The sequence below is a fragment of the Zonotrichia leucophrys genome, chromosome 3 (genome assembly GCF_028769735.1).
Source record: "Zonotrichia leucophrys gambelii isolate GWCS_2022_RI chromosome 3, RI_Zleu_2.0, whole genome shotgun sequence".
Lineage (NCBI taxonomy): Eukaryota > Metazoa > Chordata > Aves > Passeriformes > Passerellidae > Zonotrichia > Zonotrichia leucophrys.
Genome location: NC_088172.1, coordinates 52,608,910 through 52,636,472, shown reverse-complemented (window position 1 = coordinate 52,636,472; position 27,563 = coordinate 52,608,910). Strand labels below are relative to the sequence as shown.

The 27,563-nt window shown below is 36.7% G+C and overlaps 2 protein-coding genes across 6 annotated transcripts; one reads left to right on the top strand and one right to left on the bottom strand.

Annotated features, from left to right (window-relative positions):
• Positions 1-684: 684 nt before the first annotated feature.
• On the top strand, positions 685-27,509 carry TFB1M (transcription factor B1, mitochondrial). 5 transcript variants are annotated; one of them, XM_064708206.1, is made up of 8 exons: positions 685-765; positions 1,411-1,568; positions 2,997-3,148; positions 6,639-6,747; positions 8,488-8,639; positions 12,813-12,932; positions 23,790-23,917; positions 26,575-27,509. In XM_064708206.1, the coding sequence occupies exons 2-8, from the start codon at positions 1,436-1,438 to the stop codon at positions 26,834-26,836; spliced, it is 1,056 nt and encodes a 351-aa protein (XP_064564276.1). In that variant the 5' UTR covers positions 685-765; positions 1,411-1,435; the 3' UTR covers positions 26,837-27,509. The 5 variants fall into 5 exon arrangements, with proteins under 5 accessions (XP_064564276.1, XP_064564279.1, XP_064564277.1 ...); XM_064708209.1 differs by lacking the exon at positions 685-765 and adding an exon at positions 841-962; XM_064708207.1 differs by lacking the exon at positions 685-765 and adding an exon at positions 1,065-1,205.
• CLDN20 (claudin 20) lies at positions 14,680-19,954 on the bottom strand. The gene is made up of 2 exons (XM_064708196.1): positions 19,794-19,954; positions 14,680-17,788 (listed from the first exon to the last, which is right to left on the bottom strand). The coding sequence occupies exon 2, from the start codon at positions 17,702-17,704 to the stop codon at positions 17,045-17,047; it is 660 nt and encodes a 219-aa protein (XP_064564266.1). The 5' UTR covers positions 17,705-17,788; positions 19,794-19,954; the 3' UTR covers positions 14,680-17,044.
• Positions 27,510-27,563: the final 54 nt, after the last annotated feature.

Genomic DNA, 27,563 nt, shown 5'->3' with positions numbered 1-27,563 from the left:
ACACATAGGTTTCCAACATAATAAACTTTATTGATCTCAAAACTGAACCCACAGCTGTAAAGAGATATTGATGCAAATATTGTGTTTCAGCCTTCTTCCATTTACTTCTTCAGAGGACAACACTAATATACATTACAGTATCTGCTGTTATTACTTAACAGGAGTAGGCCATTGGTGGTAGAAGCTACGCCTAATGTAGAAAACTATTTAGAATTACTCCCATTATTTCTCCTGAGTGAGAACTTATGTTTTGCAAGTCCTTTGACGTCCCTATTTCTTTACATCTACCTAGTAATATCCTTTATTACCTCTGGCTTTTTAATAAAGTCTTGCTTCCAGCAAATATCTTCTTAACATTGTTGGACTCATAATAACTTGGAACACTACAGGCAAAATTGAAAAAGAGCCTTAAAATAAAATACTTATTTAAAAGTGCTGTGGAGAAGAGAACTTCCTTAATCCACCGTGACAGAAGATATTGCAGAAATGCTCTGCCAAAATGGCTTTTGGTGGGACCAGTGTATCTCAGGACGAACAAAACAAGAAAACGCCTGAAGAATACATTCCTACATATAAATACACCTGCAAATATATGTTAGCACACGCACTTACATAATGTAATTGCGCATACGAACACTATTATTAAATGCGCTTCTCCATTGCTAATTTCCAACTCCCCCACAGCGCCCAGCCCCGCCCCCAGCTCCCACCGCGCATGCGCAGCCGGGAGGCGCGCAGGGCCTCGTCTCGCCCGCGCACAGCCAGGTAAGGCCATGTAAGCCAGGGACAGCCGCATGCGCAGCGCCGCGGCTCTTTCTCTTCCGGGTTGGCGCTCGCTGCGCCCCGTGAGAAGCGGCGGCGCTGCCGGGACACTGCTCCGAGCGTCCCTTTCCGCAGCGGGAGCGGGGGAGAGAGAAAGCTCATGTGGCGGTGGCGGGGCGCTCCCGATCCGGCCCAGCCCGGTGCGTGCGGTGGCAGCACGCGCGGCCCCGCCCCAGCCGCTCTGACGGCATGTGCGCCTGCGCAGTGGGGCGGCGCCGCAAGGAACAGGCGCGGGCGACGGGCGGGGCCGTTCTGGCTTTTCTTAGGGACACGTGAATTGAATACGTTGTGTGTTTACATGGTGCTGTTGGGTCATTCTGCTTACTGACGCTTCTCTAAAGTAGTGAAAGATTGGCGTCTGGTTTTACCCGAGGTTTTAGCAGGTCTGCAAAAGAGGACTTGCCCAAATACCCCCAATTCATGCCTAGCATAAACACTGCACCCAGAAGTCAAAAGTAGTGGTGTTTGGAGTTTAGTCCTCCCATAGTGGATTTTAAATCACGCCTTGGTTTGTAAGCTCAGTAGTGTTTTCAATATTAATTTTAGTTCGTTGTTTGTCATAGAATAATATTTTTGGTGTCTCCCTAGGAGGAAGGAATGAGAGTTTTGTGTTATGGCTGCTCCAGGAAAGGTGGCAGCTTTCCGTCTGCCTCCCCTGCCAACTATTGGAGAGATTATTAAACTCTTTCGCCTTAAAGCACTGAAACAGCTTTCCCAGAACTTTCTACTGGATTTGCGATTGACAGGTTACATATTTTATTTTAATATTTTCAGTCAACATTGATTATGTATCACAGTTTTTGTCATAATCCAGAGTACAGCTAAGGACGTGATGTTTGCATAACAGCATTTGTCAGAGTAATGGCAGCTCAATGGTAAACCTTTATAATAAAGACCTCTTCTAAAACTGTATTCCTAAATTAAATTTGGGTTATTGACTGAAATGCAAAAAATCAAAACTAAAGTAGTACTTGTATCATTTGGGTACTATTTTGGTTTATAAGTTTGATTTAAAAATCAGCATTTTTTTCAGATTATTCTGTATTGTAGAAAGTAGTGACACGTTGAGCACTTTAGAGTTTGCTATGTGCTGTAGATAGGAGAGTTATTTGTCTCAGTTTATCAGATGTGTAGCTTTTTTGAACCAGTTGCATTGTTCTGAGCAATTCATTTTTTTCCAGCTTTGCGTCAGAGGTGGGTGACAAAGCTGGCGCTGTTCATCAGTCAGGGGTGGGTGCCTTCGCTGGCACAATGGTGGCTAGATTTTGCATTAGAAACGCAGTGCAGTTTCATGTAGCTAATCATTTGATTTTGTTTGACAATTCAGACTGATAAAAATTCAGAACATGAAACTCAGTTCCACTTCCTGAGCAACCAGACTCCTACCCCGGAATAAAAATATCTGCATGCTGTCAGTAAAACTTTACAAGCAGACAGGTCTTTGGATATTTTTTAACATAAAAGATCATGGAGTGATCAGCATAATTTCTGTCAGTATCTTCTCTCCATGCTTCCCAAGGATCCCTTTGTTTCATTAGCTAAATTTTATAACCCTTAATCTGTCTTCTTTAGTGTCTATAATATTTCCTAATGTTGTATCATTTCACTTACATGTGGGTATTCCCTCCTCACCTTTCAGCTGCCCTGTTTTCTGTAGCTACCAGTTGCCTGTGTTCCTGCTCTTCATTTAGTCCAGTTTCTCCCTCATAAAATTGCTCTGTACATAATGTAATCTTCAAAGAGCTTTGCTGTATCTTTCTTACTTCTTAAATTGCCTTGAAATAGGGTTGCTGTACTGAAATTCCTTTATAAGGATGAGTAGTGAGACTTTATGATGTTGGACACAAGCGCTTGCTTGCAGCACAATGGTATTGCTAGTGTACAGATGAGTGATGTTCTCTTTTTATTTGATTCTGTAAAGAGCACAACAAATACTAGAGACAAAAAACTAAAAATAACTTTTTTTAAATAGCTCAGTATATCTTGCAGTATGGAACAAATCTGAATTCTGTGCAGTCTGGCGGGTGCGTGATGATTTAGCTGGGATGTGTCACTGTTTATGTCTGTTCAGAAATTGGCATGCTTGTGCTTGTGTAACAGTAAACAATGAGGTTATCTTGGGGAGCTGAATCTCCTGCAGAATAAAGGCTTAGTATGTTCTTTGTGTCTTGCAGACAAGATAGTGAAACAGGCTGGTGAGCTGAAGAATGCCCATGTTTGCGAGGTGGGCCCGGGGCCAGGAGGAATTACCAGATCCATTCTCAGTGCTGGTGTTGAACAACTCCTTTTAATTGAAAAAGATGCTCGATTTATTCCAGGATTGCAGGTACCAACTGGAGAATAATTAGTGTACATGTAACCACAGCACTAAATAAGAACATTCTGAGAACTTAGAGAGATTCCAGGTGTTTTGTTGGAATCTTAGCGCTGAAAATAGTTCTGTGGCAGAAACCAGAGCTATATATAGCAATTCATTGTTCCTGCTTTCTCATAGGCCCTTTAGGACCTTACCCTGCAACTGAGTTACTGCCAAGGCTTGTTGGTTTTGTGGGGTTTTTTTCAGGTTGAGACATTTCAGGTGCATTTCATCATGCCAGTGAAATCATAATTTGAAGGCTGAATGTAATGTCCTTATGTGGGGTCTTATATTTCATTTTAATCCTAATAATTATGCTTTATAAAATTGAGAAGAGTCCAGTTAATACAGTCAATGTGAGTTAACATCCAGGTAGAGAAGAATAAATCAAGCATCTGTTTTACATTTTCAAAAAAAACACTCTTAAGCTTTTCTTCCTTTCTTTTAAAGTTGGTATAAGTTCACAAGTCATTGTGCCATTTTCAAACACTCTCTATTTGTGTTGCTGGATCTTTATGGAATTTGGCTGTATAAGTCCAGCAAGAAAAATAGAATCAAAAAATCTTAAAATCTGTTTTCTTATGTCTCTACAATCTCAAAGCAATTCAAAGGGCTTTTCTTAAATTGCACTGTGTCTTTTTCAGTAAATCAGCAGTGAAAATAAATAAGTAGTTCACTTGAGGACTGCTACTGTCTCTTTATATGATAAAAATAATGTTAGGTATGAATGAAACTGCTCATACCCTGAAACTTGAATGTTCATGTAATTATGTCTTTGTGGGGTTAGCCATTAATAACATATCATATGCCATATTCATCCTATGAAACCAAGTTTTTACTTGAGTGGGGGCAATCAATAGTTTTGTTTTAGATTTTGAGAACTGGTTTGGGACTGGAGAGAATTTGAGGTTAAATAACACTTGTTTTAGTTAAGAGAGGTTTTTAAGTACTTGGATGTTTTTTTTCTGATCTTCCAAAATGCGTCCTCTGTGACAGTTTTATCTGAATAAAAGTATACTTCTTGGCATCTAAAATGAGCTTTTGGTATGTAATTACCTTTACTGTTCAAGTGACATAATGTTAGTCATTATTTTTAATTGCCAGTCTCCTCAGAGTAGAAGTGAATGTCTGAATGAGGTTATTGAACATAGAGGTGGTATAACTCAGTAACAGTGGATGTGAATGAGCAAGAAATGTGTTGCAGCCATTAGTGTTCAATTTGGTATTGCTTTTTTTCCATACAAATAAGATGCATAGCAGTGAATCTTGCTTTCCTAATAATATAGGTTGTAATATTTTTTCTGGTTTCCCAAACAAACTATCAAAACTCATGCTCATAAAATGGTTGAGATTTGAATGAGGGGAAATGTCAGAGATGAAAATAACAACTGGGGACTATTACTTTAAAATGTCTCTTAGATACTTTTAAAATCACTGGTGTAAAGCATACGGCATTTTTCATTAACTGTTTTTCAAGCTGTGGTCTCTCACAAAACTGAAGTGGGGATATTCTTTACTGCAGAACTCAAATACAGTGAAGAACATATGTGTACTGAGTTAAAGTTTACACCAGCTGAGCGTCTGTCAGTTCTGTCTCAGTCTTAAAGAATCCCAACCTCTCTATGCCATATGCCCTAATGGTTTTTAGGCTGGAAAGATTGATAAAGGGAGCAAGAGAATATATTGAATATTAAATTATTCCAAGAACATCATTTCATGTTTTGAACCATGCCCCTTATGTTCCTTTATGCCCTTTTGTGTGTGAAGAATGAGAGTTTGTGTATGATGGAACACTCTTGGCTGGTGTCCTTGATGCACAGTAGCTCCTGGAGCTGCACTCATTTTCCTTTCAAATAAAAAAAAAAGCCTCACTGGGTTTCCAAGTCTTTATTTCAAATTAGAAATATAAGACAATGATTTTCTGGTCGCAAATTAAATGCAATTCTCAGTTATATAAAGTGTGTTACTCAGCAGCCCCTAAACTCAATCTTGATAAGAAAACTGTTATTAGCAAATGACACTATTTTCTAACTTTATTAATCTTACATTATCTTTCAGTATAGTCCTGCTAGAGCATTTATAACAACTTCAAAGAAAGGTTTGACAAACCATGGCAGATTAGTGAATTTGTATGTCATATAATTGCTAGTGTAATGCTGAAAAGTCCATTAAGTGGTTTGGAGTTGAGATTAGTTTTATTTTTTCTGTTTGGAAATAATTGCACTTAAAGCATGTAGGAATGCTTAGTTTTTTGTTAAGCTTTTATTACTGTACATAAAACTTAGCTTTTTTGATAATTAAAAACCCTAAACTTTTACTCAAAAAATTTCATGACAGCATTATGTGAACAGTAGGAGAAAGCAGTATTTTCCTTTGGCTCAGAGAATTGTGAAAGCTCTTTGTGTTTCTGAGCATATAAACATCATTCAGATTGAAAATGGGACTAACAATGATGAGCAGTTTATTTTGGCTGTTAGGCCACTGGCAGTTAACTATTTATGAATTTGGATTTCATGTTTATGATTTGAAAAGCAAAGTTGTTCTTAAAGCATTTAAGAACATAATTTCTCATTATTGTCTTATAGGATCAATAAATATCTCCAAATGTCATCTTGAAAAAGTCTCCGCTGCTTTTTAATTGTGCTGTTTGTGCATAGTTTCATAGTGTAAGAGAAAAGATTAGTACAACATTAGTAAAGCTTAACTAATTTTGATTATGGTAACTGACACCAGAAATGAAAGAATTGGTTGTCAGACTACAGCCAGTGCTGAGTTTGAATATCAGCTTTATTAAATACTACATAAGTTGTGCAAGTGGGCTGCAGAAGCTGACAATGGAGATGATTTTCTAATATCTAGGAAGATAGAAATTGTTGAGATTGCTAGATGCTCATTCCATTGTTTGATTCCTTGTTTTTTAATGGTACAAGTGGTGACTACTACAGGGAATATTAAGAGAATCTCCTCCACATTTTTCATGTTAAAGGAAAAATTAGTATTTCTGCAGCCTTGTATCACATGGCTGAAATTGGATAATAATCCCTAGAGCTGTGGGGGAAACAGAATAAGCAACATGAGCCTTTGTTTTCATAGGTAATTGATCTAAAAACCTTTCAAAACCTCTTGCTTACATTATTACTTAAATCAGGTGAGGTCCTGCTAGTGACCTGGGACTTTTTAATTGTTGTTGTTGAAGGGACTCTTAGCAGTCTTTGCAAGTTTGAATTCTCTATCAAGAATTTTACATCTGTGCATAGTTAAGTGTTTCCGGAATCACACATTAATCCATATCTAGTGTTTGCTTTTTGAAATTAAATACTTACTAATATGCTTTCAGTTTTACCTCCTACTGTGCTTTGTTGTATATTGAAGATAAATATATAGCAATGGTTTGATTCCTGCAGTGGCTGAAACTGGAAATCAGTTTGGTTAACACTCACTGCTTGCTTGTTTACAACAGATATTATCTGAAGCAGCTCCAGGAAAAGTGCGCATTGTTCATGGAGATATCCTGACCTATAAGATGGAGAAGGCTTTTCCAAAGCATTTAAAAAAGAACTGGGAGGATGGTTAGTATTTGCATTTTCTTTACTTCAGTTTTTAGAGCTTCTGAGTTTGTCTTAAGTAGTCATAAAGCTGAAGTTTACTCAGTGCCAGTGTTACTCTCTTCTGGTACATGTTGTAGATAAAGAGACAACTGTTTGGTTTTTTTTCCTTAGAGAAAGCAGAGAACTTTCTTCCATTTCTAATACAAAACAGTGAAATTTGTGTGACATAGACCTTAGTTTAAACTGAGGAGCTTTGCAGTTATTAACCTTAGAGTGTCTTGACTGTACAGGAATGACTTCTGAAAAGCATAAAAGGAGATCAAATGGTGCACTTCCTGGCTTCTTCCTGTTTTTGAAGAAGTCAGAAATCACCACTGCTGCTGTTCCACTGAAGAAAGTTCTGTAACTTGCTTTGAAACTTGTGGAAAACTTACCTTCAAAAATTTAGTTTTCTCATTGCTTTGATTTCAGCTGGATGTTTTGTCAAAAGTAGCATCTCATCAGGATTGTGTTATTTTTGCTTTTTTTAAACCTGAGGTTGCAATAGGGCACTATTTCACTTCCATTTCAAAACATGTAATACTATTAGATAAATCCGATATAACCTCCCAGTCCCCTTTTCCAAATTTATTAATATGAGATAAAGTCATTCTTTGCAATGCCTGAAGAACAGTTAAGTGCTTTCTAATTTAGGACATAAAAGACCATGACACATCATGTTCACCTAGAAAATTATATGTTGTATTTGCCTCATTGCAAAAGGTAAGTGCTTCACAGAACAAACTATGATAAAATGTACATGTGAGGGTGTAGTGTAGTTTTAAAAATTTGCCTTTCTTGAACATAAGAGTCACTGTTAGGTTTTGAGCTGACCAATTAGAGGCAAGATGCATTTCTTTGGTATTATTTCCATATGAAAATCTCAAAAGCTGATGGGTTTCAAAAGCCACCATCTCTGATTAATGTGCAATACCACAGATAGATTAGAAATATCACAACCTAAAAAGTGCTAATAAGTAAAGTGTGCCAGAAAAACAGCTTGAATTTAATATTGTCATCTCTAATTGATGTTATTAAACATTGTCATATCTAAGAAACAACACACTGGCTTTTGGGTTTTGCCCACTTCTATTGCACTCCTGCTTAGACATAAGGACCCCTGCTGCTGAAATCCCTGTGTTGTACAGCACACACAGATACTGATATGATGCATAAGTGAAAAACAGGTACCACTTCTGTTTGCTAAGTCTTGTACTTTAACACCTTTTGATTTCAGGGGGCTCTGTACAGAAAGAGAGCTCTTGTCCAGTGTAAGTTAGGTGCTTGTTTTGAGGATTGTTAGGACTCAGAAAAATGCCTCTGGGAGGATGTGTTGGGCAGAAGTATGAGTATGGCTATTTACTCTGTTCCTAATAGTTGTAGTTTGAAATCACAGGAACAGTTATGGTTTTGCCATTCTAGAGTAGCTCAGAATTTACTCATCAGCTGAAAATCATCTGAAAGCTACTGATTTATTCAAATGTAAATGAGAACCAGGCCTAACCACTTTTATCCATGTAAATACTGAGGAGAGTAGTATAGTTTTGTCAGTGTAAGATGAGTATAAATGGACAGGCATCATTTTGGTGTGGCATGATAAAAAATTGTTTCCATATTTTAAGTCTAGGTTGATAGGCATGTATCTTTCTTGTGTTGTATTTCTTGGCAAAATCTTACCCAAAACATTTTCACAGCTGTTTTTCTTCTGTCAAATGTCAACAGAACCACCAGATATACATATCATTGGGAATCTGCCCTTCAGCGTTTCAACTCCTCTGATCATCAAGTGGCTTGAGAATGTTTCAAAAAGGGATGGACCTTTTATTTACGGCAGGACACAGATGACACTGACTTTCCAAAAGGAAGTTGGGGAGGTAAAATTTTGGCAGTTTTTCAATTTTGCATATTGTTAATACAAGCCCTGTCATAGTTGACTTTGAAAAGAGAGGAAAAGATTAGTTCAGTTTTTAGTTTATGTGGTTATAAATTATGAATTTTGATGTGTTAATTATCTACTCTGATCCTTTCACAAGAATGTAATTTTTTTTTATGTCTTATACAGGGTTATATTTCATTAAGGTACTCTTTCTGTTCTTTTTTGTAGTCTGATTTCTTTAACATGAATAGATTGCACAGCACTCTTCTGTTTTCAGATATGTTGATTCTCTCACAGTCATTTGTGCAGTGTGTCATCAATCTGTTTTTTCTTACCTTTCATCCATCTCAAGAAATACACTTATATTTTTCTTTGTCCTCTTTATTAAGATAATTTTTAAGAAACACCTTCCTTAAAATAAGGAAAAATGGAAGGTTAACATTATTTCCACTTGTGATTAAGCACTTGAAACGCAGGGGGTGTTTGTCAGGACCATGGAAATTGGCATTGGCTTTCTTGAATGTGACTTGATATCAGGATTATTGATGTATTCTACCATTCTTGGTGTGTAAAAAGTTCTTAATTGACTTCTGTCACCACAAGTCCAAGAGCAAATTGATATTTTGCTTTGTATTAGTAGTTTCTCAAGGAAGGCCAGACTGATCTGCAGTGTAGCAGTGTTAATGTCAGATCAGTTGATACCAGGTTGGGTTACTCCATAGTGCTTTCTGACTTAACAGTTTATTTCTATTGACATTGCATGAAACATATAAAACATACAGAATGGAAAGCTTTTCTTTTTGCAGTTATGGAAGCAATCACTTGCATTTAGAGTGAAAAAAGGAGTTGCACATCAGCCTGAAAACTGAATTTCCATCTTACTACCACACTGTTTGTAACTGTGGGTTACAAACTGTGTTTTGTCTGTGCAGCCTCAGTGTGTATGTTGTTTTAATTTTAATCCTTCAAAGAAAAAATTCAAATAGGAAATTTTTTTTTTCTCTGTGAAAATTAGTAACAATTATATATGTGAGTGGGATGTCTGCTGACATTTTTTGGGTCAAAGAAAACCATATTGTGCCATCATTGCCCTAGCCTTGCAATCAAGATTTAAGAAGTATTTCCAGTAGGTGGCTCTAGAGAACACTAGGGACAAACATTTGGTATGAAATAAACCAGGTTTCTTAATTCAGTTGTGGGCTCATTTGGTTTCAGGTGTTACAGAATCCAGGTCTGTTTCCCAGAAGGACTTCATGTCAGGTGAGACTAGGCCTTGTTGCAAAATAAGGGTGATGGACTGTGATGTAAAATGCAGGGCAATGATAGGTAAGATGCATAGTTTTGTGACAGCAAAAATTCGCCTGGCACTGTGTGAGAGCACTCTGTCCTTTACATTGCTGTACCCAGCTGCATGTGCCAATGGTGACATGCAGATTACAGTTCTTTTGCACCCAGTGGAGCTCAGTTAGGTGCAAAATACCATGCACACTTAAGCTCTTGTACTTAAAACACTGAGGAGTTAGAAACACTAGGAAATGGAGTATGTTGTTCAAGGTCATGCAGTGAAACAGTGTTAATTGTTGAGTTTACATTCTGAGATCTCTTGATTCTTGTTCAACACAGGTCTTCCTCAAAGACAGAATTGTTCATGGTTTTTGGTTTGCATTTCCATTATTGTTTCGATACCATGAAAAGAAATTGTTTTAAAGATATGATTTTATTTTATGATTAGGAGAAAGAGCAGTAATTAGGTTCTGTGTCTTTTCTCCTGACTCTCTGGAGTTGCTTAAGGTGACCACTGTAAATTGGTGTGTACAGGCATAGTCAGTATCAGGAAAGAGGTAATGTAGTGTAATGCAGATCATAGTGAGTTGCTACTGGTATTTTGTGTATCTCTGGATTTATAGTCTTGATAGGGGAATTTGGTGTCCTCCCTGGACATTTCTAAGCTAAGAGCCTGAATATCAAAGAAAGTCTGTGTATATGTCATAAGCTCAGCGAAAGCATGAGATCATGAAATGGAGTGATGTGCTTTATAATTAGTTAGGATAACTTGATGCTAACAGTAGGAAAGTGAAGCAATGTACTCTTTTATTTATTGTCAGACTTTGTTTTGCCAGTGTAATAGAGAAGTAGATACCTTTGCCTTTCTTGCTGGTTATATATTCTTGTTTTTCTGTTTCCTTATAGCACAGCAATGTTGGTGTGAGTTATGTCACTAGACACCTACAACTGTAGCCCACTGTGTTCTGATATGATATAAATAAATTGATTAAAGCTGATGAGAGCCAGCAGTTATTTTATATGCTGAATCTGAGGGCTGTTAATGAGGATAAGGCCAAATACCCACATCAGTAAAAATAGCTCTTTGGAGTGTCAAGCAGATAATTTTTTTTACTTTGTAGCTTTTCTAAAGTTTCTAAAATTGCTATTCATTTTGTGGCTAAGAACTTTTGCTTTGTCCCAAATTCTTCAGTGCTTCATCTCAAATGTGTCACCTAGGCCAGGTTCTTCCAGCCCACTTACTCTAAAATTGATCCTCTAACAGGGCCTGTTGCTATAGAACAAGAAGTAATGGTTTTAAACCTAAAGCAGGGATATTTAGATATAAGGAAGGAATTTTTTACAGTGAGGTAGTGAACCACCACAGCAGGCTGCCAAGAGGTGGGGTAGGTGCCCTATCCCTGGAAGCCTTGAAGGTCAGGCAGGTCAGGTGTCTGAGCAAGCTGACCTAGCTGTGCATGTCCCTGCCCGTGGCTGGGGGTTTGTGTGGCTGATCCGTGCGTGGGTGCTGTACACAAGTGTGCTCCTGCTGCTGTGGTTGAAGTGGTTTAAGATGTTACTATCCAGATGTTGAGTTACCCCTTCTGTAAATGAGAAGCAGGAGCTTACTGTCTGAGGCTTGCTAGTTGGTTTCTGGGAGAAGTAAAGATAGGTTTGTGTGAATTGGCACTGGAAGTATTGCTACAAGTGTTGCCATTAGTTCAGTTTCATTTCCACTGCAGAGGTTAAGGAAGTGTGTGTCAGATTGCATTGTTAGACTTTGCAGTCTGGGTTTTTTTTAGAGAATAATAATTTCCTCTGACACAACAATGAAGGTAGCTTTACATGCTGGCATAGGCAAAAAGAATCTCTGACCATTCTTTCCAAAAAGTCATTGAAAAGTATTTTATTTGCTCCATGCTGAACTGCCTTTAGGAAGAGTTGTTTGAAAAAATGTGAAACTTTGGCAACTGCTTTAACTTTTAGTTTTCGGGCATAAATTGAATAAGTATGGCAGCATTTTATGAGTAGGTTTTCATATGGAGCTACATGCTGTACAAATATTACCAGATATGCAAATTGGGGTTCAGTTTTTATTGTTTTTATTGAGGTGGTGGTAAATAAGAACATGAATCATCATGATTCTGTTTTGCATGTGTTAGTGAAATGACTTCTGTAATTTGAGAGTTGTTTTACAAGTTGCTTTATATGTTTCAATTATGTTTGTGCAAGCAAAACACAATAAAATGTGTTTCTTGCCAGGTCATAAGAGCACAGGAAACCTCTGTCCAGGCTACTATTTTGCAAAAAAATCATGGGAAAATCAGAGGATACTTAAATTGAATTTTAAGACTTAATGCTCTCACTGTTAGGCATTCTAAATTTATATAAAGTAGACCCAGCTTCCTTGCAAATATTGTAAGAGTAGACCAGTAAATTATGAAGAACTTTGGTTTCTATCCGATCTTGAGTTTATGGAGCTTTGTTTCATCTTGAAGAAGAAAAAGAGTAGTAATATTTTATACAGAAACAGTGGAAGGAAAGGATTGTGAGAGTACTGTCAGCTGGTGTTTGGTTTGTTTTGAATCCTGCAGTCAGAATAGTTTTCTCTTGTATCCATACAAAATTTTTTTGACATTCATTTAGATCTGCAGAATTTCTAGGAGTTCCTTTTCACGTGCATTTGATTGCAGGACTGAGGTTGTAAATCAGTGTGGTATCTTAGTGAAATGCTGCTATATTGGAGAAGAAAATTTTATATTAACTAGGCATATGATTTGATACAAGTTTTTAATGATTAATTGGTGGCTTTTTCTTAAATTTGATTTTACTGAAAATCAAGCTTTAATATAACTGGTCACTTGGCCAGTTCAGTATCACCGATGTACATGTTTTGATTTTCCCCTAGAGACTCACAGCTAATCCAGGAAGTAACCAACGCAGCAGACTGTCCATCATGGCTCAACATCTCTGCACGGTGGAAAACTGTTTCACAATTCCAGGTCAAGCCTTTGTTCCAAAGCCAGAGGTAGGTTTTCCTATATTTATTTCTGGTTTTTTTTAATATGTCAGTCAAGCAATTTATCTTATTTTCACCAAGGAACATTGCTGGTTGGCTGCTCTATTTGAACATCTCTGTATTACGAAGTGGAGTGATGTGAAATTCCTGTAAATGAAGCATGCTCATTCTGAGAAAGTGCCTTTTTTTTTTTTGTTCCTCAGAACTTGGCTTTGACCTTCTTTGACCTTCAAACCTATCTGCAAGGTCAGCATACTTTTTTGGGTGTTCTGGAGAGGGAGATTAGGATTTAATGTCCGGATAGTCTGCTAGGATTGGAGTATTTTTCAAAAGCCTAATATCCATATGCATTTATAAACAGTTTGGGAATTGTGCCTTAAGAATTTGATGGATCTTTGAAAGAGCGTGATAAGAAAAGCTTTTCTTTTGTCAACTTTGTCAAACATCTCTAATTTTACCATGTCTATAATCTTTATGTTTCACCCCAGTCATCTTCAGCATATTTTATCCCTCCTATTTGCTACAGCACTTTGTCAGCTGTATCCCACTGATTGTTTAAAAAAGTAACAATGTTTTCTCTCTCTTATGTATTCTTGAGTGAGTGAAGAGCAATCTCTTTGTTGTCCTCTTATCTACTGCCACTAGTTTTTATTAATAGCCATTATGACAGAATCCAGGTCTGTCCAGGAATCAAAAATTAAGAAATAATTCAGTATTTTGGACAAGAAGCTTGTTTTGGTTTGGATTTTTTGGTAAAAATTTGTGCCTAACTTTAAGTGATTTCTGTGTCCCTGAATGCATGTGAAAGTCATAGGCTTATAGAAGTATTTAGGTTAGAAGGAAGGTCATTTAGTACCATTCCCATGCAATGAGCAGGAATATCTTCAACTACATGAGATTTCTTAGAGCTCTGTCCAATGGGATCTTGAATTTTTCCAGGGATGGGACATCCACCATCTCTCTGGGCAACGTGTCCATATTTTACCAGCCTCATTGTAAAAAGCTTCTTCCTTATATCTAATGTAACTCAACCCTCTGAGAGTTTAAAACCATTACTACTTGTCCTATCAAACTGTTGCTCTGTTTCAGAAGTGAGCTTGCAGCTTTTGAAAGTTCCTCTTAAATTGGTTGGTTCAGCTCTTCAATACATCTCTCTTCCTCTTTATCAGTCTCTCTCTCTTGGTCCTTTTTACTTTTCTGGCATATCTCTTGAGAACCTTTGGAAGGTTATTTTCTCATTTATCACAATGAATTTTAAGGCCTCTATCTGGGTATAATTCTGTTAAAATTCTTAAAATTCTGTTAGTATTTTTTGAGCAAGTAACTGTTCAAACATGTTAAATTACAGAAATCCATTATGAAAGAAAATTACCATGCTTAAGAAATCTTATTTTTTGCTTTGAGGTTTTGGCTTAGGTTTTTTTTCCCCTGTTTCCTAGCTGAATGGAAAATAATTTCAGGATGCCCTCTCACTGTCAAACATGTGAAATACTTTTAAGTAAGGCTAAAATTCCAGTTTTATGGTGGGGATTTTTCAGTGGTGGGTACAACTTGAATAGTAATAAAGCTAGTGTAGTGAAGTCTTGTGCAGACTGTGTCCCGGAATTGGGAAGCTGTAACTGATATTTCCATTTTCCTGTACTGAAAATGCTGTAGTTGACCAAGAGAGGTAAAACACGGAGTTATGACAAATATCTTAGTATAAACACATCTTAGAGTCAGTTGGTGCTCTGTTGAATAAAAAAAGCAGTACAACTAAAGGCAGGAATATTTTTATTTAATGTGTTTTTTGAGTTAAAACAAGTATTGCTTATGTTGCAGAAGCAGAAAGTAGAATTCTTTCAGACAGGATTGGCACCTGTTTTCACTATTATTTTGTTTCCTTCACACACCTGTTGTAGACTGATCCCATGTTTTGTCCTTGTTTTTTTAGCTGTAGACTGACATGGTTTTAGATGTTACTTTTTGTCATAGAATCTGTTTTACTGGAAAGCTCTTGCAGCATGGTGTGAATGAAGTGGCTCTGTCCTTGATTTTTGTTTCATAGCTGTATGAAGTACAGCTACTTTATATAAAGTTTCAGGAAGAAAAATTTGCAGTATGTGTAACCAATGAACTTGTTGTTGTGCTCGTGGTATGCCACTATTACCTTTTTCTTACACCCTCCTGTAAAAATGCTCTTGATTATAACTTTTTGCAAATAGATTTAACTCACTTACATGGTAGTGATCACAGCTTAGTGTCATGTCAAACCCCTTTCTAAAGGTGGAGATGCTTGTTTATGAGAAGGAGTTGTTTATCTCATTTGCTCAATGCATTAATATTATTTCAACATTTCTATGAGTGTTGAGGCATAAAAGATTCTTGGTTAATGGAGTGGTGCTGCACAACATTGTGTCTAGGAAAAAAAGAAATTGGCTTTTTGTTACAATGGAGTCTCTGTGATACCTAATAACTGCTAATAGTTGCATTAGAAATAGGACAAATCAAGCTCCTTGATTAAAACATAGGAAACTCAAAATAGGTAGAATAGAGCAGTAGAATAAAAACAAGATATAATGCGATTCTGTGTGTGAAAAATGAAGACTTTCTATGAATAAAGACTACTTACATATTAAGTGGATAAAACAGTCCACTTTACCAAATGCTGTAATAAAACATCTTTTTCCAACATACTAAACATTTCATGTTTAGGCTCCTTCATGTTCTTTTAGCAAATTTCAGACTAGTACTGTGGGAAATGGAAGTTGTGTATAAATACTCAGAATAAATAGCAGATGATTTTATTGAGAGACTCCTCCAGAATTGTATTCCTGAATTTAAAGGCCTGTATCATACCTGTATTCATTCTTGATTTGGTTCTCACTTAGGGAAGTATTTAGGTAGAACATACTTTACCAATGACCAATACAAAACAAAATCTGTGTGGTGAAAGAAAAGGTTAAAGGATTTAAGGTAATTATTCAAAATAAGGCAGTTAAAAAAATAAGCTTGTCTCTTTTATCACTGTTGTATATTTTACAGTACATTTTACAGTAATAGAATACCTGGGAGTGGGCCTGGAACAGATCCTACAGGAATAATTAAAATGACTTAAAATGTTCTTTCAGAAGGTCAGAAATGTAGAAGGCAATAAATGATTACTGTGTTATTTGAGCTGTTAATAACTGCCTTTAGCAAGGGTAAGCCAGAATATTTACAGGTGTTTCTTGAGCACAGATAGTTTGGTTTCTATCCTGTTTGTTGCAGTTTGCAGGTGTTTTCACAGTTATGGTTACATTTCTCTTGTTGTATTGCTCCTCATCTCTAACATTCACGGTGTAGTGATAGATTAGTAGCAGTTGGTGACTATCCAGCATACTCTCCTTTAACAATAATAAATTAAACCCACAGCAGGTGGCAGTTTGGGGCAGGAGAGCTGGGTTTGGCAAGAGCTGAATGGTACTGCTGATCCTTCAGCCTGATATGCAGAGTATACAGTGCAGCTAAAGTTTGGAGCCTTGAGCTTTTGTTGTGGATTTGTTTTGGTTGGTTGATTTTTTTGTATTTTTTATTTTTTTAACAAAATCTAGTTACCAAGGCAATTTAGAATTGAAAATGAAAGGCAGATGCGTCTGCGTTTTTAAAGCCTTTGAATTGGTCTTCTTGAACAAATAGTTTCTGGGTTTTTTTCCTTGCATCACAAATAAAATCAAGATAAAACTGTAGAATACACTACAAAATGTCATATGTTATTGAAAGTCTGATTGACTAAACAGAAAGCAGTTAGTTTTTAATCATCTTTGCTGTAAAAAGATATTGATGTATAAATTGATGTACAGTCAATTATGTTTTTAAAATAGTTTCTTGTTCTTCAATAAGTGTAACTTGTGAAGTCAGAGAGAAGGGTTTGAAAAATCAACAAAATAAAGTACTCTTGTAGCAGACAAGTATCTTTTACTACTCTTTCCTTTTTGTGGATGCCCCTATAAATGAAATACCTTGCATAAACATAACTGCAGCCCAGATACAAGAAAGATTAAGTGCTATGTTACACATTTGTTGAAATAACCAAACTACACTTAACACACAAAAAAACCCCTCAAATGAATAGAAATACTTCAATGGATAGAAATAGCTATTTATACATAGTCCTTCAGGCTGTAACCTGCATTGCTCTCCTGCTCTGTGGATGGGAAATGGTGCTGCTTTGGAGGGTAAATCCATGCTTCTTGCTGCCTTTTAAAACAGGAAGAGCAGAAGATCACACCTGCGATAAGCAGAAACCCTGCTGAGATGAATCCAGTATAAACTGCTCCTCCGGGTTCATGTTTACTACTCTCTGGAATGGTCTGGTCCAGGAAATTTGAAATAATTTCTCTCGTGTACCAGCATGTTGGTACTAATCCAAAGATTCCTGCAAGAATGAAGCAGATTCCTCCAGCAAAACAAGCATTATTTTTGCTGTCGTTGTCCCCTCCCAGCCTTGTGCATTTCATTCCGACCGTAGTGATGCAGATCCCAAAGGCTGATAGGATACACGACAATACCATGGTGCTCCGTGCAGCCTGGATGTAGACGGGGAGGGAGAGAATGGAGTATTTCAGGGTGCAGCTGAACATCCCAGTGCTGTACCATGTGCAGTCCATCCAAAGCCCTTGCATCTGTGTGATCGCTGTTATAATGTTTGAGCCAACGTCTGCGTTTACCTTCCAGTTAGGTAGCAAGGTGGCTGCGATATCTCCAAAAACGCCAAACAAAGCCAGAATGAAAGCAAAGAACTGCAGGCTTGCTGATGCCATGATGGTTCTCTTCTGTCACCTTTTGTCTGCCTTTTCTCTCGTGGGAATGAGTAACTGGGAGCTTCGTAGCCAAGCTGTGGCCGCCTGTGCAACAGGGAGGAAAGGGGGGGAGGAGAAGTTCGAGGGGGAAAGGAAAAGAAATCAGCAAACAAAAAAAGCTTGCATTTAAAATTAGAGCTATCTGAATGAATATCTGAAAATGACCCTGCAGCAGCTGAGCTGCTGTACACAAGGTACTTGAACAGAGATGATGGCAAATGGACAGTGCTTTAGAATTGCTTATAAAAAGGAGCTGCTGCCCTTTCATACATGATTGCAAGCCATCAAGCAAAACTTATTTTACTGCGGTTGGTTTTGGTAATAGCATACAAATTGCAGGCTTACTAGACAGATACACGTAAATGGAACACTAGAAACTTGCAGATTAGAAGCCATTGTGGTAGGAAAACACACTGGTAGAAAAGGTACTATACTCTTCAGGTACCTTGTTTAAGTGTGTTGATAGCTGTAGTCAGCTTCTGTTGACTTTTTTATAATAATAGGCGCTGTTGTACTAGCTCTTACTTAAAGGTAACCCTTTATTTCTTTTTTAAATATTACTTGTTAATCTTTTTAATAAGTGTTACAAATAGCTTGGCTTTTGAGGAGAATAAAATGGAATTTAGTTTTTTCATTTTTACGGTTAGTCTCATGACTTTTTAAATCAATATTTTATTTTATTCTTTTTATTTAAACTTACAAGTTGGTTTTTTTTTTCAGTTATTTCCATTCCTTGACTTAGAGAAGCCGTATTTAGGAAGTCATAAGAGTGAATGTGATCTGCTTCTAAAATGTTTTTAATACTAGTATGAAACAGCTCATTGGTGGAAGTGCCTTTTTTTGAATCAGTCACCTGTCTGAAATAATTTGCAAATCTGCCATGAAGTGGTAGTTTTAAAAAATTCATTGAAAAAGCTCCTTGCTATTCTTTTATACAGTGTCCAATTTCATTTGACAGATGAGAACATTTTGGGCAGAATGATAACTGTGCAGCTGGGAAGACAGAACTGTTGCTGTCACCTCAGCTGGACTGTTGGGGTTGCAGATGCAGAACAATGGATTGAAACCTCTGAGAGGAGGATTAGAAGGTGGTACCCTGCTTTGCCTTTTGTGTGGGGCTGTATAGTTGGCAGGTTTTGTCTTTTATCAGTGGTAGACAAAGGGCAGGCTTCTGTCTTAGAAAGCATGATCCAGACTTTTTATCTAAATATGTACCATGATATTAAAATTGGTCTGCAGCATTAGAACTTTTTTGAAAAGCTTTTTTTTAAGGGATAAAATTAAAATAAGAGGAATACAAAATATCTGTAGCATTGTACTCTTGTTTCAGTTCATTATACATAAGACAACAAGGTTTTGATCAGTATGTATTCTATCAGTCTTTAATGGCATTTCTGAGCTAATTAATATATTTATCCTTTATAAGTATAACACTGTAATCCTCTATTATAATATATAGTATAATTCTCTGTATTCTCTCTATATATATGATTTATATATTTATACTCTAATCTTTTTATATTATATTTATTTCAGGTAATTGTTCAAGGATGTGCTAACTGTGTCCAGCGTATATATATTAAATATGCTTAAATTTAAGGTGAAAATATTAACAGCTATTCATTGTTAAAACCTTGTTTCAAAGACCTGCCTATTTCCAAATCCCTTCAGTTTGTTCAAGCTGGAAAGAGCTGTTCTGGCAAATACATATCATTTGCTGTACAGGCCCATGGGAAATATGGCTTAACTTCCTTTTACAGAAGGAACTGACAGGTCTGGGTAGCTCAAAACTCATTCAAAAACTCATTCATATTCTCATTCATATTCTGAAAAAGATAATTAGTACTCTGAATCAGCCTTTTTCATTGCTTCCTTTTTTAAAATCAGTATATAAAAACACGCAAGCATAAACACAAAATACTGCAAATGGTAGCCATACATTACATTTAATGGGGTGAACCAAGTTAAAGGCATGATAAATTCAAGTATAAGCACTGCAGTTGTAATTAAACATACAGTTATGTTTCATATCTGTTTGTGTAGGACTTACTGTTGGTCGTGAGGTCTGAGATGTTTTCTTCACTGTAGATATCCTGGTAAATGCAGTTTCTCTTGAATGCAGCTATCCCTTCTCATATAAAACTGCATTGGCATGTATTAACAAAATTTCTTGGAATGTTGTTTTTTTTTCTGTTCTCCACAGCAAGTGCATTACTGCTGTTTGTTCCCTCTCTTAGTTCCATCTACCCGAGAATAAAGGAGTACTTTGTTTAATGAGTTTTGTTTGAAAAACACTCAGTGAGGGAAAGCAAAGAGATTATGGAATAAAACAGACGGCGGCCCTTAGTCCTAAATACATAATGATATCCAGGTTCTGTGATGGAAAGTGTGAGCAGTGATTAAATGGAGTAAAATCTTGTGAATCCAGAAACTGTAGACTTGCAGACTGGAGGGAGAATCATTTAAGTTGCACTGAGAGCCAGAGAGTTTTCTTGTTTATCAATTGTTGTTCTTTTCATCACAGATAATCTTATTAAGAGTTTAAATTTCCTAGAAAAGAACTGTGCAATTTATTTTAATTTGCAATTGGAACAGCAGGACACTTCTGTTCAACTGCAGGCTTTGCCTGCCTGGTCCTGATAGCTTTAGCCTGCGATAGGTTATCCTCTAACTTGTTACCTTTGTATAAGGCTGTATAAAAGAATAAGGGAATAAAGCTGCTGGTAAGGCCTCCATGGTAAATGCAGCACATCAGAGAAGTGGCCTCAACAAGTTGGTGTGAGAAATCAAGAAGATGGGAGAAAGGTCTTGCTCATTGCAGCCGTGATATACTCACAGGTTCTGTACCTGACTTTGGGTGTCTCATGATTCTGTTTGTGAGCCTGGTGTGAATGGAGTTACTGCAGAGCTCTTCTGGCACAGAAATAATTTTTATTAGTGTAGCAGCATAGTTGCTTTCTAATGGAAGTGAGCCAAAAGTAAACTCTCATCAGAACAAGATTGCACTATGAGTTGCACATATCTGGTGTTAGACCTAACATTTGTTTGTAGTAGACAGATAAAATAGTACTGAATACTTGGATTGTGAAAGTGCTGGCTTAGAACTTTCTCAGTAGGATCTCAAGCAGTCTGTTTTAATGAAATTGTAATATATTCTGGTTCGGTTTTAGTTCCCTATGAGCAAATTACATCCTGAGGAAAGGTTATGTGGGTTTGCTTTTAATACAGCCCTGTTGGAAGGTACATGTATTGCTCATTATGAGACCTTTGTTGTCAACAGTTAGTAAAAATTGTCTCATTTAAGCTTATTCTGATTTAGTGTGTTGATTTCATTAGCAAGGCAGCAGACTTGTGTGAATTAAATTGTACTCTGTTATGTGTTCCTCCTACCCTACCAGAACATAAACCTTCATTGTACAGTTATGCTAAAACAGTAAGGGGTGAATAATTGCTGTACTAGTGACAATTTGGGATGTATCAGTTGAATGATTTTGCTATTCATTATTTTGTAAGACTTGAGTGTTATTTTGTAAATATTTCTAAATACTTGGTTGGGTGAAAAGTGTTACTAGTAAAATTATCAAATCAACATGTGTATTTTAAGTGCTCTTATGTACTCTATTGGCTTTCATAATTTACTCTCTATTTGATGCATATTAAAAGTTATGGGCAAAATAGCATGTGTGATTTTAAAGGAGTGGCCATTTACAAATGAAAAGCTTTGCCCTGTATCTGTTGCTATAGTAACCAAGCAGCTTTCCTGGGGTCCAAAGAAAACAGTGTCTATAATGGAACTGAGAAGTGCTGTGTTTTGTTTCAGAAGCAGAAATTATTGCCTACCGGCCTTGAGATTGCAAATTGAGCTGTTCGGCTCTGAAGCTGTACACTGTATCTAGATTATGTGCTTTTTTCCTTCAGAAATTTTTGTTCAAGATGTGTCTCTAACTCCCAAAAAGCCCTCATTTCTCACTTGTGAGCATTTCTGCAGAATTGAGGTGACTAGGTGATGCCATATGGTTGTTTTCTTACCCTTCATTTTGTGGGGGTAATATTGTTATATTTCCTGGCCAAAATGTAGGTAAACATATGCGTGTGCCCTTAGTATTTCTGTTCAAGGAGCTGATTGGACATGTGAACTATGTATTTGCTCTGTTCAAAAAGATTAACTTTTCTTCTACTCAATGTGAACACAAGTTGTTTTTTTTTCTGTATCCCTGTGATCTTCCTGGTAGGAGCAAGCCATGGCAAAGGCAGATGCTCTGACACTTGAAAAATTAAAAATCTGCTTTGGGAAATAATTTATGTGTGCTTCACTGCAGATTCCATATGTCGAGTGATTTTGTCACCTAATTTTTAAATAAGTTCTTGTGCTTCACATTTCAGTAATTTTAAGTATTTTTTCTGATATATTTTTAACTCTAGCTTTCAGAGAAGGTGGACAACTAAAGAAAAATACTCCAGTAGTATATACTGGGGATCAGCAGTGCTAACACTGGAAACTTGCTGTGGGTTTTTTCTTCATCAGTGCCATTAATTAGTATTTTCTTTCCTTTCTCTGGCCAGTATTTTTGCTTGGCTTTGTAAGTTCTGTCTACATGAAAAACCGATATTGTTTGGATTTTACAATTCCTTTGAAATTTGTGTTGTAGAAGCATTTGTACTGGATAGATGTACTTAACAGCTGAGCTGTTCCCACAGAAAGAACAAAATGGATGGATGGATGGCACCTTTGTGTAAGATTATGTCACATCAGAGGTTGCTATGAGCAGTTTTGGTTGAAGCAGTAGGAGGAACACTTTGTTTTTTGAAGTACTCTTGTGCTCTGGGTTGTCTCGAACAATTGGTACACTGAGACTGTGGTTCAAGCAGCAGCTGTTCTTTGGTCTGATGGTGCCTCTCTTTTCTGTCAGAACTAGCACATGTGATGATAAATTCATGTTCTGTGAGTGCCAGTATTGACTGTCAGATCTTTTTTAAAAATTCAGTGATTGCCCATCATTTTAGCAGACTTTTTAATAAGAGACAAAATATTTTTTAAAATCTGGCACTTAAAAATTTGTACAGTACTTGTACATCTTTTACAAATTTTCAATGTGCTTCTACACAGAAGTTTTTCTGTTTTATTGTTGTTAATATTTAGTTTGGAAGATGATCTGCATTATTCATTGCTGTGCAGAACTGGAGTTTTATTCCAGCTCTTAATTTTTAGTACAGAAGTTTGAATTCAGAAAGTTTCTATGTAATACAGTGTCTCTATAATTGCTTGACATACACATATATTATATACACATATAAAAAACATAAAAATGTGTACATATTATTTCATTCTGTTCTCAGACACAGGGCAAGTGACTACTCTGTGAACCAGTCTGATTTGAGAACTAGAAAAGAATATATACAAGCTTATCTTCCTGGAATTGTTCAAACATAATTTTGGATGAACTGTGATACACAGTGTAAATACAGAGTTGTGTGGTCACTTAAACTGAGTGCACTTATTTCTACCTACCATTCCTTTAAATAGACTAGCAATCTTGATACATTAAAAAGCAATTCCTTAGCTTACATTTTAGAAAAGCCCTGGAGCAACAGAAAACATATAGGGAATGAGTTTGATTTCTAATTATAATACCAATTTTCTCCAGCTGCCCTTCAGCCTATATATCAAATATTATCTAATTTGTGTATTATGTCAGAATTATCTTGTGGAAGGATCTGAAGACAGAAGTGCTAATTACTTTACAGATTACGTGAAAGTTGCTCTAAATGGACAAAGTGCCATGGGGGTAAAAAGTCCTAAGTACTGATGGCATGTGAACTAATTGGAAATATGCAGATAACTAAGACTAAAATTCTGTAGGGTCTTGAAAGCTAAGGCAAATCTTTCTATTCCATACCATGCCATTAGTCACTGCATGGCTGCCTTACCTGCTGCAAGAGTGCTTTCTTATATTGTGCCTGTTTGCTGATGTCTAGCCAGGTGACTTAGAAGTAATGTGTCTCAGAGGAAGATGTCTACTCGAATTTTTCTTTCTTTTCCATATAGGTGGATGTGGCTGTGGTGCATTTCACTCCACTGGTGCAGCCAAAGATCCAGCAGCCATTTGAGCTGGTAGAAAAGGTGGTTCAAAGTGTTTTTCAGTTTAGAAGAAAATATTGCTTCCGTGGAATTGAGTAAGTATTTTTAATGAAAACTTCTCAGGTAATGGTTTTTAAATGCACCAGCTACTAAATCAGCTATGCATTTGATTTTATTCTTCCAATTTTAAATTTGTCATCATAGTTCATCAGTTCTTTCTATTTCAGAATGATGATTTCTGGACACAAAAGTATGAGACTAGTATCTAAAGTAATTATGTAATAATTACTTGTGCATTTTTGTTGGTGCAGTTGAAGTTGTTAAAAATCCCTAGGATAAAGTGGTCATCTTTTCAATAGTTTGTCTGTCTCAGAAATGAAAAATCCCAGCCCAACCACAAAAAGTACAGAATGATTGAGTTAAAAAATGAAAGTATCAAAATCCAGAACCAAAGATGGCAGTGTGAGGAGAACATCATCTGTAGGAAATTTTACTGATTTGGGGATAGTGTCAAAAGGTCAAATTTTTGTTAGTGTGAACTGTAAGAACTCCCTTTTATGGAGTTCTTACTGGCTTTTTAAAAATCTCAGTATCTTTATTAGGTTATTAGAATTTATTAGGTTCTCTGATGTGAGAACCCTGCAGTCTTTTTGCCAAGGATCCTGTTTAAACTCCAACACTGCCATGTGTGTGACGGGCAACCCCCAGCATTCAGCACTGTAGAACATGTGACAGAGATGCTGTTATGACTAGGGGCATCTCATGCAGCCTGGGCTCCCTGAAGGCTGCTGGGCATAGTTTTGGCCCTGATGCAGTCTAGAATAGGGATGGCTACTATTGTACTTCAAGCCTTCTGTGTCACTGTTTTAAAGGTGAACAAAGCATTTTGCATCTAGTTTTGGGCTGTTGGCTTCTCTTTCCTTGAGGCCGTAGATGCCATTGATATGTGGGGTGCAGACACTGGATCTAAAATGAGTACAGATTTCTTTGTGTTAGAGTATGCATTTCAAAGTGTTCAGAAAATGAGGTGTCCAAATTCTAGACTGGTTTGTTTTTGACTTACAGGGTGGTGGTGGTTTTCTTTCTTTTTTTTCTACTGTGAAGGAATGGTCTCTCTTGACAATGTAAGCAAAAGGCACATGCAGTCAGCATATCTGTGTTGTGTACAATATTGTTACCAAAGTTTTCAAAAAACCATCCCAGCTTCTGTGTAATCTCAAATTGCTAATAACTGCTTTACATTCTTTTGAGGCAAGGAGTGGGAAACTGAACTTTTGGACATCACGTATTCCCCTAGCAGCTTATCATACCTTAGCCCTAGTGTGCAGCTAAAAAACACAATCCTCTTATTCTTTAGCTGACCTGAAAAAAATAGCAAAATCTGGTATATAAAAAAGTTCTTAAGTTCATTATAAGGCTCTCTATCATACAGACTATATAAAAACAAGGCAATAGAATCACTTCATATTTGTGGATGGATTCTGGGCCTTGAGATGTGAAATATAAGAGTGCACTATGAAGTCCATATTGTCGTTTGAGTTCTGGTTCACAACATTTATATGATGGTTCATAGTCTGTAAAAAAAGACTAGGTAGACTTTGCTCCAGGTATGTTTTTTAACTACAGAAGCAAAGGAAAGAGAGATATTGAAATAACCCATTGCTGACCTAGATGCTGCACTAATGGGAACATTTTGACAAAGGCCTGAAGTAACATATACTACAAACAGGTTTCCCAGAAGTTTCATTTTTCACTTATGATTTTAAATACCTTCTTAACTTCGTGTTCTATGTACCTACCAGGAACCAACTATCATTTCTTCTACAAAGCCTTTTGAGTAGTTTATCCAGCCAACCTGCCAGACACATCTGGGTGGGGGGGTGGAAGGCAATGTGTTATTGTATTAGACGCACAATATTTTTTAGGTATTATGTATATAACACAGCTAGAACTTGAAAATTGAAAAGTGCCCATGGGTCATGTGCAGCTTTTTTTGCATTTCTGGCTTATTTTAGACTGAGAAGTACTGGCAATAAGAGCAGATGCTTTCAATAATTCGCACTGTGTAGTATGTATTTTTTTGTGTAACGCTAACAATCACTTAGCTAGTATACTTCATTCAAATTTGGGGAACCTCTGAGAGAAAGGTGCTAATGCATCTAGCCCTAAAGTAAATGTACTGATATGCCTATCTGTGAACAATGACAAAGCTGTAAACAAAATCAAGGACTCCTGCCACATTCTCCCACATTCTAAATATTAAAAAGTGAATGACAATTAAATGCTCCTTTCCTCTTTCTCGGCTCTTTTTTCTAGTATTAGAATTGGGGTATTAATGACAAGTGATAACTGTCTTTTCTATTGGAATGAAACAGTCTGAAAAAAGTCATATTTGTTTGAATCTGATCTGTATTGTGCAGTTTAATCTGTTGTTGCTTTCTAAATATGAGGCTAATTCTAAGAAGGCTCTGTGCTTGTATCCATACCCAAAGCTCTAGTTAATGTTAACAAACAGGAACATACATACATGTGTTTAGTCTGTAATGTATGTATGTGCTTTTCTATGGTGTCATAAGCAGAAAAAGGACCTTATATGTTTCCATTGCTCAGATTGTGAGATGTGTTAAGGGTGCCAGAGCTAAAATAGTGACATAATTAATGTAGGTTTATTATTAAATTCCACTTTACTCTTAAGGGAAATGTAATTGTCTGTCTGAATTGCTGAAATTTTTCTTCATCCCATATCTTTTAGGACCTTGTTTCCTGAAAATGGGCGCTTGAAAAGAACAGAACAGCTGATGATGACAGCAGATGTTGATCCAACTCTGCGTCCTTTTCAGCTCTCTATGTCACAATTTAGAAACTTGTGCAATGTATACAGGAAAATGTGTGATGAAGACCCAAGCCTTTTTGTGTTCAACTACAGAGAAGAACTACGGCAGAAGAAGAAGACAAGAAGTTTACTTGGAAGTACTGGTCAACCTGAACAGACTGAAGAGGAAAATCAGCTGTAACAGCACAAGTCTGGTTTTTTTTTATTAGTTTTAGCTCCTTGATCTACAGGTGTTGACTCAGTAAAAGAAAGTCTAGATGGTCCTACATCTAGGCAGATATGAAAGACCTACTTTTGAGAAAGTGGTAGAGAGAGAGGGCATCTCTCTGTTCCAATCAGCAGCAGACAAAAGGGAAAAGGCAATCCAGGTTCTTTTTACTTCAGGGGAGTGGCTAGAACACATACGAAGAAACAAGGTACGTTGTGAGAAAGGTAATTAAGTTGCAATACTTCTGATGTAATTGAATTTTGTATGAATGAAAGTGCTTTACTGATATTGAAGAAAAATACTTTTCAGACATCTCATCACATGAGATGGTGTTTGGGTTTTTGTGCTTTTTTATCCTGGAACATCCTCCTGTGCAGAGTAATTTAAAAAACAGAAGCCAAGACTCTTATAAATACACTCAAGTGACTGGCTTACTGGAGGATAAAGTGCACCAATTGCCTCAAGGTCTGCTAATACTCTTCTCATTTATGCAGAAGCAAAGAATTTGGGATTTAAAGCTCCAACTACAGAAAAGCAGCACAATAAAAAGTAGAAAACATGGCTAAGTACAATACTTGTTTGTCTTTTACTGTACAGGCTCATAGAGAAAATAAAAAATACAGTCAAATAAAAGATTACAGGCCAAGCTTTGTTTTTGTATTTACACATATGTATAAAGTATAAACAGCATTGGAACATA